The sequence below is a fragment of the Sinocyclocheilus rhinocerous genome, unplaced genomic scaffold, assembly GCF_001515625.1.
Source record: "Sinocyclocheilus rhinocerous isolate Xijiao unplaced genomic scaffold, SAMN03320098_v1.1 scaffold259, whole genome shotgun sequence".
NCBI classification, from domain to species: domain Eukaryota; kingdom Metazoa; phylum Chordata; class Actinopteri; order Cypriniformes; family Cyprinidae; genus Sinocyclocheilus; species Sinocyclocheilus rhinocerous.
This window is the reverse complement of record NW_015635083.1, coordinates 167590-181606: the sequence shown is the minus strand read 5'-3', so window position 1 is coordinate 181606 and position 14017 is coordinate 167590. Positions and strand designations below refer to the sequence as shown.

General features: G+C 35.5%; 1 protein-coding gene across 1 annotated transcript in view; it reads left to right on the top strand.

Moving 5' to 3' along the window:
* wdr95 (WD40 repeat domain 95) overlaps positions 1-13533 on the top strand; it is a 16693-nt gene extending 3160 nt beyond the window's left edge. The window contains exons 3-30 of the mRNA XM_016560992.1: positions 1-43; positions 129-212; positions 428-493; positions 914-1144; positions 1280-1365; positions 1681-1773; positions 2038-2083; positions 2166-2212; positions 2584-2701; positions 2948-3017; positions 3752-3974; positions 4833-4938; positions 6991-7142; positions 7283-7385; positions 8511-8617; positions 8707-8786; positions 8938-8992; positions 9085-9130; positions 9918-9977; positions 10100-10262; positions 11284-11382; positions 11484-11542; positions 11641-11779; positions 11869-11908; positions 12054-12142; positions 12850-13028; positions 13156-13259; positions 13374-13533. The exon at positions 1-43 is cut by the window's left edge and continues 11 nt beyond it. Of these exons, the coding sequence (XP_016416478.1) occupies positions 1-43; positions 129-212; positions 428-493; positions 914-1144; positions 1280-1365; positions 1681-1773; positions 2038-2083; positions 2166-2212; positions 2584-2701; positions 2948-3017; positions 3752-3974; positions 4833-4938; positions 6991-7142; positions 7283-7385; positions 8511-8617; positions 8707-8786; positions 8938-8992; positions 9085-9130; positions 9918-9977; positions 10100-10262; positions 11284-11382; positions 11484-11542; positions 11641-11779; positions 11869-11908; positions 12054-12142; positions 12850-13028; positions 13156-13259; positions 13374-13533 (2848 nt within the window). The remainder of the gene's footprint in view (positions 44-128; positions 213-427; positions 494-913; positions 1145-1279; positions 1366-1680; positions 1774-2037; positions 2084-2165; positions 2213-2583; positions 2702-2947; positions 3018-3751; positions 3975-4832; positions 4939-6990; positions 7143-7282; positions 7386-8510; positions 8618-8706; positions 8787-8937; positions 8993-9084; positions 9131-9917; positions 9978-10099; positions 10263-11283; positions 11383-11483; positions 11543-11640; positions 11780-11868; positions 11909-12053; positions 12143-12849; positions 13029-13155; positions 13260-13373) is intronic.
* Positions 13534-14017: the final 484 nt, after the last annotated feature.

The following is a 14017-nucleotide window of genomic DNA, read 5'->3' as shown; positions in this document are numbered from 1 at the left end:
GGTGTCCATTCATGATCTAAAGCACATTAAACTGGCTTATGATGTAAGTATTCAAAATATTTTGATTACTTTGAAATCTTAAATGACTTTATAAAAAGTGGTTTTCTTAATTATGTTCTCTTGTGCAGGAGTTTGCAAAGGCTGGCATCTATATGCTGGATTATGAAGAATTCCAGTCTGTTGTGAAAAAATGCCCAGGATTGAAATCAGTTGTAAGTATGATTGCAACCACTGCCTCTCTATGATGAATTATCTTTTTCTCTGTCTGCAAAATACTGTACTGAGAGATTTAGATATTCAGTTATAAACTGTTGCTGATGTAAATGGATTAATGGAGGCCTAAGGATTGTACAAGATTGTACAATCTTTCCTCTCTCACTGTCTTCTCACCCATTTCTTTGGCCTAACACTTTTCGAAATGTCACAGAAAGATTCTCAAATTCAGCAGCTATTCATGAAGATCGATTACACTGGCGATGGCAGAATCGAGTGGGTATGAATAATTCACTGTTTCCCCTTTAAATCTCAAACTTGCTCTCATTTAATAGATGAAGAGACGATTTGTTAAATGCAGTTGAAAAACCTTTGGGCAAGTTGTCAAAATGGGACTCATTCGCTAACCTTATATACAGACATATTTGTGTATAAAAACTGCTTACCAACATTATCAAATAGTAATCATGACTGAAGTTAAGTTCACACTTCAGGTGATTTCTATTTTCCAAACATGTAACTTGTAATGAATACATACCAGTATTATATTTTTATATTAAAATATTATATTATTCTATTGATTTTAGTCACAGATATGTGAGAATGCATGGTAGTGAATGAGACTCATTTAAAATTCTCAACACACTTCCATACCAAATTCTATGAAAAGTCTATTTAAGTGTTTGTCACTTTCTTTTAGCATGAGTTCTGCACATACATCTACCTGGAGAACAAAGAGAAGGAAGAGACTGTGCGTCGCAGTAAGATGGCAGCCTTCATATTACCAGCTAGCGTCAAGCCTCTAAACCGCGGGGAGCCTGTTCTGAGAATCCACTTCCCTCCGAATGGGACAGTTGTGACTCTTAGAGAAGATGGGGTTGTTAGTTTCTGGACCCCCAGGCTTTATTTGAAGAACAAGAAGAATGTGTTTGTGGGTTACTTTTATATTCTGTCTGGATTCTTTTTATTTGTTTATTTCACATGTAATGAGATTCTGCGTTTTATTTATTTTTAATTATATGAATCCCCTGTTTTATTTGAATAATTTTCATATTTCTCTATGCAGCCTGACAGATCCATTGGTCGAAAACCAAAATGGGCTACTGATTTTGTGCCAATGCCAGAGTATAATAAACTGATCATTGGAACAGGGTAAACTGCTCTTAAATACATTTATTTTCACATAACAGTCTTTATTATGCACTGTAGGGTACATAACTTTCTAAAGAAGATTTTTGCCCTTGGCATGCTAGTTTAAATGAAGTAAATTTGCTGATGCTTTTATGCAAAGCAACTTACAGTTATTACAGGGACAATTCCCTTGGAGCAGCCTGGGGACTGCTCTGCTAGACAAGTACAACTATGTAACTTTATAGTGATCTTAGGAAAAACTTTCTGATTTTACAACAGCCACATCTGATCTTAGCCTCAGCCAGTCTAAACAGCATCTCTTTTCCCACTTTACAGATCCAGAGAGATCCAGTTTTATGAGCTTTCCACTTTGGAGCCTTGCTGTCAGTTGAGTGTACTAGAAACTGTGCCTTTAAACCTGGATTACTGGTGAGCAGTGTTTTATCTTTGTTCAGTGTTATCAGATATGATTTTAGTTATTATTTAAAACACTTAATTAGCTTCACATTTACAATTTAATATGATGTTATATAACATATTACATAAGAAACAAGGTTTGAAATAATAAGGGTATGTTATGTTGGCTCATGCATTTTTTATTTTTTGTAATGAAATTTTTAAGAACAAGAACACAGGACTTATATTTCCATGTTTGCTTTTCTTGTAATAAAAAATATACTCTTGTTTTGTCAGCTCTACTGGCCCAGATGAATGTATCATTGTATATGGTGATACTCAAGTAAGTAAACGAATGCAGTCCAACACATGAATTTTATATAATACAATGTATTTGTTTGATCACAAAGCTTCTGGCACTCTAGGGCTGTGTGAACATCCTACTAATGAAATCGGTCAGGGAGAAACTGAGGTAAACAAGATTTTTTAATAATACTCATTTTGCGTGTGCAGTTTTGTAAAACAAAATTACAAGATCAAATCATGCAGACATGTCCTAATTTTCATAATTTAATGAATAAATTAATTAGCAAACTGATGCTGTTCTCTGGAGAGCTGTGCACATAGATATGTGAACGATAACTGACATGCTAAGAATATTTTATGACCTTGCTTACTGTGTATGATACTTACCTTATTTACAGTCCAGGCCATAAAATACATGTTTATTCTATAATTACAAAATAAGGAAAAAACAGACAGGCGTAGAGATGGCCTGGGCAGTTGTTTGTGTAGTATTTTTTGATTCATGTTTGTAAGGTTTTTTCTGCATTTATGCCCTAGATTATGGAAAAGATTGCCGCAGGTTGACAATGTGCCAAACATAAGCATTGACCATGCAGTTCAATCTCCAGAAATAACATTTATCAGATGGAAATTCCACCAAGACTGGGTGTCAAAGGTCAAATGTTTATTATGATTATAATATTAGTATTAGTAGTAGTATTTTAATGTTGTCTCTTACAGTGCACATGAATATACATTGAAATTAACTGTAAATATTCCACTCAAAATGCATTAGTGCTTTGAGAGATGATGGATAATGATGACAGAGAATTTTTTAGGTATTTTTTTTTTATGATTATCTCTTTTCTGCAAAAGAAAAAACAAGGGTCTAAAATTTTGCTGTATTTTATTATCATTTCAGGTGAAATATTTTCAAAGCATACCTGCCATTGTATCCTCATCAATGCATGAAGACTCTGCCCTTGTTATAGGTAACATTTAAAAGTTACTTCTGTTGTTTTTCTTTTTGCAGTACAGTGGGATAATGTGATTATTTTCTTTTCTCTCATTTAGTAGGGTTATAGGTTACCCCAAACTCAAAAAAAGATGAGAAATTATGTTTTTTTTAATACAATTAAGCCTATTTTTAAGGACTATTCAGTTTTTTTTTTACATTGTGACATTATGACAGTGAAGCACATTCTTTTCCTGATTATTACAGTGTTACGGTAATGAGAATCATAATTAAAAATAATTAGAAATACAAGCAAAAGAAAACATACAGGCACACTGTGATAAAAAGAAAAGGGGTCGAAATATGTTTAGATGAATTAAAATAATGTCATAGAGCAAAAATAGGATTCAATTTATTAATGCAAAATTTGAGTTAAAATTTTTTTGCTGTTGATTTTAGGGTGAAATATGACCTAGACATTCAGATTCATTCAAGGGTGTGTAGAAAATAATGTTCCTTGCTTTCTCACTTCTTTCTGAGTGATGTCTGTTTAACATGGCAGGAGGAAGAAAATAGCAACTCTGGTGTCTTGCATGTTTAATGCCAGAAGCGAGATCTGTCAAAACTCTCAATGTAATGAAGCTCCGGTTAAACTCATTTGAATAACACGCTGTGACTCAGAAAGAGGGGAAAAGGGTTCGGAATCTGTCAACTGTGATCTGTTTGAGTGGATATGTATGTATGGATGTTTGACAATCTGTTTTTAATTAGGAAGCATTCATCCATCAACCTACATGCAAGAGCAGATGAGAGAGAAGACAGAAGCGTGCGGAGAGGGAAAATCTACAAAAGTCGCACAGAGGGCAACCAGCAATCAAACAATCTTCACTGTTCCTAAAGGAGTCACGACCTTTGACTTCTGTAAGAATCGAAATCTTTTGGTCACCGGTGGGATGGACAAGCTGTTGCGCATGTGGATGCCATACGTACCTAGGTGTGCCTTATATCCTAATGATATCTTCTTCATAAACTGGCATATTTCTGATTCCAGTTCTTTTGTTGTGTTCCAGTTATTTTGACCCGGAGAGGTCAAGTAGTTAATGTTAATGAACCAAAAAATAGTGACTTTGCCCACACAGGGTATAACAAGTCCCCCCCTTTTTGTTTCCCTTACTTTTTACACTTCTTGTGTTCCCAGTCAAAAATGATCATCCAAAAAAAATTGCTTGTAAATCTCTCATTATGGTCTTTAACCATAAAATAAATCTTTTGTCAACTTGTTTTCTTTCAATTTGCACGTTTTATATTTCTAATATGATTGATCATAGGCCTCAGTGATCTAAGATTATGCATCAGGGTTGCCAGGTCTGCGTAACAAAACCAGCCCAGTTGCTACTCAAAACTATCCCATTCGTGGCCAAAACTATATCCCAATCATGTCCTGGGGGAAATTGGCTATCAAAATCACTCCAAAATCATGTTCCGCAGGGGGTAAGTAGCCCAATTCTGCTGAAAAATCGCAGACTTGGCAACACTGTTATTCACCTCAGTTTGTGAGTGACTATTGCTAGAATTACAAGTTGAAAACAAGGTGACAAAAGATTGAATTCAAGATTTGTTGATAATAAAGCATAAAGAGAGCTTTACAAGCAATTTTTTAAAAGCTGGTCATTTTTGACCGGGGTACAACAAATTATACAGTACAAGGGTTAACTATCTTAAACAGTTTTTATTCTCCTGGACAACTGCTTTTCTGTTCTTTAGGAGGATATGAAATACACACAGATGATACTGTGTGTTCAAATACTGATGTTCTATGCCAGGCTAGTTATTTTACATTTTGAAATGGCAGAAAACCAACCGGGATTTTGAAAGGTCACGCTGCCCCTGTTTCCTACCTCTGTATCGCCTCAGAAGATGGGCACATTTTCTCAGTCTCCACAGACAACACCGCTAAGGTGAGAAATTAATTCATTACTCAAAAGTTAAAACTGGATTTTTGAAAATTTCTTGATCTGAAAAACCCAGGCATTAAACTGAGCTGCAGCGTTTTTCTGAATGTTCATAATCAGAAAAACCAAATGCAATGTAGCACCACTGATTATCTATTAACTTGTCTGTTCATTTACTCACCCTCATGTTGTTCTAAACTCTTTTATAAAACAGATAGTTCCGGTCCTTGATTCTGATTGGTTGAGCCGCGTTCAAAGCTGTTGTAAATTACTCTACAAACATACACCTTTGTTTACTTTGTGTGTTGCTTGGCAACCACAACTGTTTCTGAGGAACTACATTGTTTGGTGGAAGAATACTGTTTTTATTAATATCATTACACTTTATTTGCTCTGTTTTATTTTGTGAAACCTAACTACGTATATGGAATAACCATTTTATAAAAGCAATAAGCCCCGTGAAGCCGTGGTTACAGTGAATTTATAACAGCTAAGGGGCGTTGTTAGGTGCGGCTCCACCCTGTGAGTCATTTACACCAGCCTCTTGTGTGTGTGTGTGTGTGTGTGTGAATGCGTGTTGGATAAACAAACATCCTCATTTTTCCAATTCACACATCGATTAACTTGTTTTCCGGAAGCATTAAGGACGTCCTACCTTTCAACGTCAAATGGGAAGCAGAACTTAGGCACTGTCTGCAGGACCTCCTAGAATGAAACAAAACAAAAGACATTAAGAGCCATTCAAATGACGTAACTGTTCACTAACTGATATTAGTTCAACACATTAGTTCAACACAAGTCAAAGATAAGCCGTAATTAAGGCTTATGATGTGATAAAGAGGATTATGTGATATAATATACTCCATGTCTCTGTGATATTCTTGTCCCTAGATACAGCTCTAATGTAAGTCTAACAGATTTTCTGCAAGACGAAAACCATAAGTGCAATTGATTAGAAAAGTAAATGTGCACCTTTTCTCAACAAATTGCATGGTTGGTAGTACAAACTGTTAATCAGATCAAATGGCTCTGTTTGAAATAAATATTCATTAAGCAGAAAAGTAGCTGGCAAACAAAGGAGCAAACTAATGCATTATTAAATTCTATTTATAAAACGGATAGTTCCGGTCCTTGATTCTGATTGGCTGAGCCCCGTTCGAAGCTGTTGTAAATTACTCTACAAACATACACCTTTGTTTACTTTGTGTGTTGCTTGGCAACCACAACTGTTTCTGAGGAACTACATTGTTTGGTGGAAGAATACTGTTTTTATTAATATCATTACACTTTATTTGCTCTGTTTTATTTTGTGAAACCTAACTACGTATATGGAATAACCATTTTATAAAAGCAATAAGCCCCGTGAAGCCGTGGTTACAGTGAATTTATAACAGCTAAGGGGGTTTTAGGCACTCCGCTTCGCGTCATGCCTAACAACAACGCCCCTTAGCTGTTATAGATTCACTGTAAACCACGGCTTCTTAGGGCTTATTGCTTTAATGACATTCTTTTCTCTATATCCTGAACACAAAAGGGGAATTTCAAAGCATATTCGTATCACTCCTGTCAGTATAATGAAGGTGAATAAGGATGGGGGCTGAAAAAATAACTTCTGAAGGTTTTTTTTTTTCTATGAATCAGTTGATCCATTTTACTAAACAACAGTTATTTTATGACAGTTGTTTATTAGTTAATGAATCAGACTGATCCGCCGGTCTTTTCATCATGCAAAGCTATTCATAAGACTTGCAATATGGACCACTTTTATGGTACTTCTATGATGCTTTTGAATCCTTTTCACAGCTTGACAGCCCCAGTCCTCATTTACTTTTATTATTTTGCAAACATTGGGCAGGATATTGTTTAAAATTCTCCTTGTATGTTTGCCGTTAGAAGGAGCTTCATACAGGTTTGGAACAACATGAGAGTGAGTAAATGATGACAGAGTTTCCATTTTCTGTGAAATATCCCTTTAATCAGAGAAACAGAGCAGTGCAACATAAATATGAAATGAAAATATATTATTTTTGTATGATGATACTATTATTTTTCTTTTAGATATGGCATATTAAGGATCAGACATGTCTGTTTACTGCACATCCAAAAGCAAGTCAGATCCAGGGAGAATTATCTGCATGCCTCTACTCTTCAGCTGTGAAGGGGCTTTACATTGCCTCAGATTGCCTCGCCTTACTATCCCTTCAGACAAAGTATGTTATATAAAGAATATTTCAAAGCTTGTTTTAGGTATCATTTGGCTGTATATTTAGTTAGAATTATCATCACGCCATTCAGCATCAGTTGTCATGCATTTTGCATCCTTTCGCCTTCCATATTCCATCTGTTGTAGACCACAGCCTAAAGGCAATCAGATTGTGTCCCATAAAGAGCCAGTGTTGTGCTGCGGATACAGTGAGGAGTTTAGGCAGGTGGTGAGCTGCTCTGAGGGCTCGGTGAGTGGTTTTGAGAAACACATTTTTCATATTCATAAGTTGATCTTATAAAACTGACACAATGTGTTTCAAGGTGATTGAATGATTAGTAAAAAAGTAAAGATACACTACCATTAAAAAAAATGTTTGGGGTTTAATGTTTTCTCTCCTGCTCACCAAGGCTGCATTTATTTGATCAAAAATACAGTAAAAAATAATAATATTGTGAAATAGTCGCAGTTTTCAGTTTGAATATATTTAAAAATGTAATATTTATTCCTGCACTTTTCAGCAGTCATTACTCTAGTATTCAGTGTCACATGATCCTTCAGAAATCATTTTAATTAGTTGATTTGGTGCTCAAGAAATATTTATTATTATCAATGTTGAAAACAGTTGCTACTTAATATTTTCATGGAAATTGTGATACATCATTTATCAGGATACTTTGATAAATACGAAGTTCAAAAAACAGCATTTATTTGATATAGAAATCTTTTGTAATTATGTAAAGGTTTTCAATGAGTCTTTACTGAATCAAAGTATTGATTTCTTACCCTAAACCAAACATAACTAATCTTGCAAGTAGTTCATACGACTTTTGTGATGTATTTCATTTCTTATAAAGCCATTTGATTGCTTTGTGTGAGGAACAAAACTTAATGGGTGTGGATTTGTTTGACTTTGAAGTTAGCAAACTGAATCAGGATATTTTAAGATGTTATTGTAAGTAGTCAAGTTTCCTTGAACATTAATTTTTGGTTTGGAAGATACATAATAAAAAATAATAAATGTACATTTATATTGACAACTATTTAGCTGAGCTGTTAGGTATGGAGGACCAAACCTGCAAAAAGTCAATAAAAATAAATAAATAAATATACAAATAAAAATTATGAAATAATACAAAATAAAGGTAAAAAGAATAAAAATAAATACAGAAAATAATAAAGGAAAAAAATAAGACAAAATTAATTTAGGACTAAATTGAATTAAAAATGAATTGTATTTGTATTTATTATTTTATTTTTACTATAATTACATTTATTTATTTTTAATTTATGCAAGATTGGTCTTCCATAGATTAGGAAAGCAACAGTTCCTCTTGTCTAAAAGTAGTGCTTTAATATATTTACTTGAATTCAGGTTGTCAAAGTCTGGGATGTGGAAACTGGTGCTCAAGTGTTTGAGTATGGATGTGCTCACGGAGAATCTGCAATTACCTGCATGGCATTTGACCCTAGCGGAAGGAGGTTGTTACAGCTAAATATTTAATATGACATTGCAAAATATTCATTTTTTGCTGTATTATTTTGCATTCTGTTTTTATTTTCACCTGCAGGCTAGTGACCGGTGGAAGAGACGGCTGCCTTAAGATGTGGAACTTCAACAATGGCCAGTGTGTGAAGATACTCAGCAGAGGTCAATAATGCCTCCTAGATCTTAATGTGCATTTGATTGATTTTCTTTGCTCTTGAGTACTTGACTGATTATCCAGAGTGTTGAAGATATTATCTCACACTCCCTGTAAAGCTGTTGTGAAGCAAAGAGCCTTGCATTATGTTTTCCCCAGATGGAAGATGTGCTGAGATTTGTGACTGCTCCTATCTGACACTGCACAGGAACGCGTGAGTCTCTGCTGACTGCCAGCCCCATAATCTTCATGGATATTATGCCTCTGATTTTTTTGGCTGATTCGCTCTTTTATTTGTTTTGGCAGATTTGTGATTTCTGTCGGTTGGGGCCGCAGGATTGACATTTACTTGGTGAGTATAAAGTGACCACCAGCCTGCTTCCCTCACGACTTTATTTTATATCAGCGTAATTCCCCAGATGGTTCTCATAAAATAGTTGACTGCCATGACCGGTTTCTTCCCCCTGGTACTCTCGCTTTTATTGCTGTTCACTCCATTTCCATATTTCATTTACTTCAGCGTTCCACCCTCCTCAAAAGTGCTGGAGTGCTGTTTGGTGTGGTTTATTCCTCCATTCCCTTCTGACAGTCCATTATTCCATCTTTTACAAGAGCTTTTGTTCTCTTTAGAAAAGAGAATCTAAGCTTTGTGGGAAAAGATACCCTAAATGCATGATTATGACACCACTGGAGAATACATATTTCATTTTTATTCAAAATGTACCTCCATATTTTGTCAATTCTGTATTAAGTGTTCAGGGTACTTTGATTTATTCATTTTGTTTCAGTGTTAGAGAGATATTTAATATGAAATGTAAAACAGATCCCACTCTCCTCGCTGTTGCTCTTTATAATGTTACATTTAAGACTTGTGCTTGTGAATAGATGCAAACTTCTGCAAATGAAAAATTAGATCAATTCCATTGCCAACAAAATACATTGAAATAATTAAAAGTTTCATTTACTGACATGTCTTATACAATAATAGACCCTTTATTTACTTTCTCAGGGACAAAATCAAGCAATGTGTGATTAGTACTCGTAACATGTTGGTCAGATGGCCCCTATATATCTGAAAGGACCATTCTTGACCAAATTAAACTACAATATGCTGTTTATTTTTTTGATGCTTTTGACAGGACTCCAAAGAGGAAACTCAGTTCAGTCAGAGACCAAAACCTTCCTGGCAGGATGATGTGGTATTAGCATCTTCTACAGTTCACAGTTATAATACAGTTCACTCATGTCTACATGCATGTAGTTTGAATCCTCTTCAAATATGCAGGGGGACATTGGGTAATGTGTTGAATGTTTGACACAGAGAAATGGGCACAAAGAAGATATCCTGTGCATTGCTCACTGCACACCGCATCTCCTGGCCACTGGCAGCTACGATGGGGAGATCATTGTATGGAATGTGGTGTCTGGACGCATACAGTGTCGCTTCCAGACCCCTCAGTCTCAACAGAGCAGCAGTACTCATAGTATGGCAATATTTCTGTGAATTTTCAGTGAATAATGATTACAGTTCTGCTGATTCTCAATCAAATCTATCGTATGAAAACTTGGAATATAGTGCACAAGTCATATAGACATAATGAACTTAGATTTTTGAAGTGAAATATCCATTTAAAGAAACAGTTCACCCAAAAATGAAAACGTACTCACCCTCAGTCCATCCAAAATGTAGAGTTTGTTTCTTCATTGGAACAGATTTGGAGAAATTTAGCATTGCATCACTTGTACAATAGGTCCTCTGCAGTGAATGGGTGCCGTCAAAATGAGGGTCCAAACAGCTGATAAAAACATCACAATAATTCAAGTAAGCCACACAACTTCAATTAATGTCTTGTGAATTGAAAAGCTGTGTGTTTGTAATAAACAAATTTATCAAGGTATTTTTAACCTCAAACCATTGCTTCTAGCTAAAATATGAGACGAGCCATAATATTGCTTTCTCCAGTTAAAAAATAAAAAATAGTCTTGTCTGAATTAGGAGAGAAATACAACAATACAAGTGAAAGCAGTTCATCCTACAGGGGATGGACTTTTTCACTAGAAGTGTTTTGGGTTATAGACTAGTATTTAATATAGAATAAATATTATAAGAAACAAATATGGATTTGTTTATTACTAACATAGCTGTTCACTTCAAAAGATGCTAATTGATGGACTGGAGTCATGTCAAGTACATGTGGATTATTGTGATGTTTTTATCAGCTGTTTGATACTCTGATTTTGACGGCACCCATTCACTGCAGAGGACCCACAGGTGAGAAAGTGATGCAATCCTAAATTACTCCAAATCTGTTCTGAGGAAGAAACAAAGTCATCTACATCTTTGAAGCCTGAGGGTGAGTCAGTTTTCAGGAAATTTTCATTTTTGGGTTAACTATACCTTTTAAGAGTGAGAAGGCTGTCCATTTGTGCTTGTGAATGTTTTGAGGTGTTGCAATATGCAAGAGGACCTTATGTGTTGTTTATTTTTTTAACTGCATACAATAGTTCGAAACACAAGTGTGCTGAGCCTCATCTTCCTAAAGACACGGGCATTTGTTCCTGAATTGTCCTCTTCTGCTTGGCTTGTATCCTCAGGGTCTCAAGGTAAACTGGTCTTTGTGATGAATAAAATCACAGAAAGAAGAAAATCAGTTCATATATGCAGAGCTTCTGATTTCACTAAACATATTTAATCTCTATCAAAGGTAATGTTAATTTCTGGAGTGTTCTGAATGGCGGGAAGTTCATCACATCTTTTCAGGCTGTAACTATCGTGTATTTTATCTTTCCTCAAGTTTGATTATAAATTCAGTGTCAACTGAATGAGGCAAAGGTTCTAATTAAAGCGGTCTTCTTTTCAAGTCTCAACTTCAGCAGCAGATTGTGAAACTGGCTTTAACGCGGGATGACAGCATGCTTTTTACAGCCGATCATGTCGGCTTCATCTATGTTTACAATATCAAGCAATACGCCCTGGGACCCGAACAAAACCCTCCTAAAAGTAAGGCCAGTCCTCATTTTATCTGCATGACTCAAAGTATGATTTTTAATGTTTATATTGAGCCTTGATGTGGTTTTATTCATTTCTAGAGGTGAACTTCTGGCGTGCGCATATCAGCAGCATCACTAGGTTGGTTCAAAAAGTGAAAAAACAAACAAAACACCACAAGAACATAACATTTATACTATTATTATACACATTTTTTGTTTAATAGTTGCTATTTAAACAAAAAGATATCTCATTAACATAACTGACATAATTTATTCACCTCAAGCTTGAAGATATTTGACAAGGACCAGTTTTTGCTTACCTCCTCACTGGACTGCTCAGTTCGGCTCTGGAGTATCCATGGGGAATTTATAGGTACATCTGATAACTTGCATAGATATTTGTCTTTTTACATAAACTATATGGCCAAATGTATGAGCATCACACCAATATGCGCTTTTTGAAACATTTAGTTTTAAAACTATTTGCTTTAATAGGGTATGTCCTCATCAACCGGATGATGTTTGTTTCTGAATTAAATGGTTGTGGCATGTGCATTCTTTAACCAGTGCGTACTATATGAAATACTGTGTTAACTGCAACACCTAGCTTATTCATTGGTGCTGCAATACCGCTGCTAAAAATACAGTATGAAACATACAGCATAACCAGTGGATTCCAGAATGATTCTTTTGAGTTGGTTCTTTTTTGTGAATCAAAAACAAGCAGCATAACCTATAGTAGTGTGGTCCGACTCCCGAATGAATTATGCTATTGAACTGGTTCTATTTCAAGTTTTGTTCTTCTCTGGAAACATGATTTGACATTATTCAGTCCCAAGGTGTAAAATCCACACAATTGTGAATTTCGAGTGAGATTTTGGAGCTAGTTTAAGTTGGACCTTCGCTACACTGTTGACAATAAACAATGGACATTCTTCACCGGCAAAGGTTTTTAAATTTTGATGTAGCTTCACAAGACATAAGCTGTACGTGTTTATTCACTAAAAACAACCAAGTCATCAAAGTGATTCATTCAAGAATCGAAATGAATGACCATCTAAACTACACTAAATTCCACAGGTACATTTGGACAAGAAGAAAGTTGGAGCATCAACACACCATCTTCCTGGAAGCACCCTGCTGTTCCCTACGAGATTCTCATAGATCCCTTAAGTATGCCGTCTCATCCCGTACTGGATATAGAAATCAATCTGTCAGATGTCTCGGACTCTGAGAAAACTGAAAACGTAAACAGTGAGGTAAGGCATTTGGATGAAGCTTTGTGTAGTTGTTTCATATAGCGGTTTTCCCCACTAATGGCTCAGGTGTTGTTACCGAGATGAAAATCTGGCTTCTAAAACACTCCTAATGTGCTCTTAATTGCAGTTGGATGTCCTCATCGAGGAGACTGACCCTCCATCAATCCTCAACGATAAAGATATCGAAGAAGGAACAAACAACTCCTGGTCTCTGTCTGAGCCTGGCAGGAGGTTAGTATATCATTTCATGAAAGCCAAAAAACAAATAAAACACAGATAAATGTAAACTAAGCATTCTCATTAAGCAGTAATAAATGGGATATTCTCCAATTTTTTGGATCACAGGCAACGCCATGCAATACTAAAACATGGCAACAGAATGAGTCTCAAGGACTACAACACTTTGAAGGACTCGGACCTTATAGTTACCCCAACCACATGTAAAAGACCAGATCTTTCCCTCAGAAATATCGATTCATTCGTATCCAACGATGCAGAAGAGTAGTCACTTCAAAGTCAATGAAAGATGAGGACTAGAACGAGGCCAAATAAATGTGATATCAAAGGAGTGGAGAGTTGTTTTTTCCATTGGCTATGACCGTATGGTTTAAAGACATGCACTTTCGATGTTTATTTTCAAAGTTTGTTTAATTTTTGTATTTTTCTAATGCTTAGTTAGTTTACAATTCTGTCATCTTTACTCACCCTCATGCCATTACACGCATAAAAATTGGCATTTTGGTCTATACAATAGACATCACTAGGGTCCAAAACAACATTTTACATGTTTTTTTTGTGTTCCACAGAAGAAAGTCATAGAGGTTTGGAACAACATGAGGATGAATAACTATCCCTTTAAGAGACTCTTGTGAAAAACGTGGAATAGAAAGTTTAGAGGTGTTTATTTTATTGTGATTTCAAACTTGCAGCAAAAGTTTTAGGCACGACACAAAGGAACAAACATCAATTCTCTGCATCAACAAATTTCA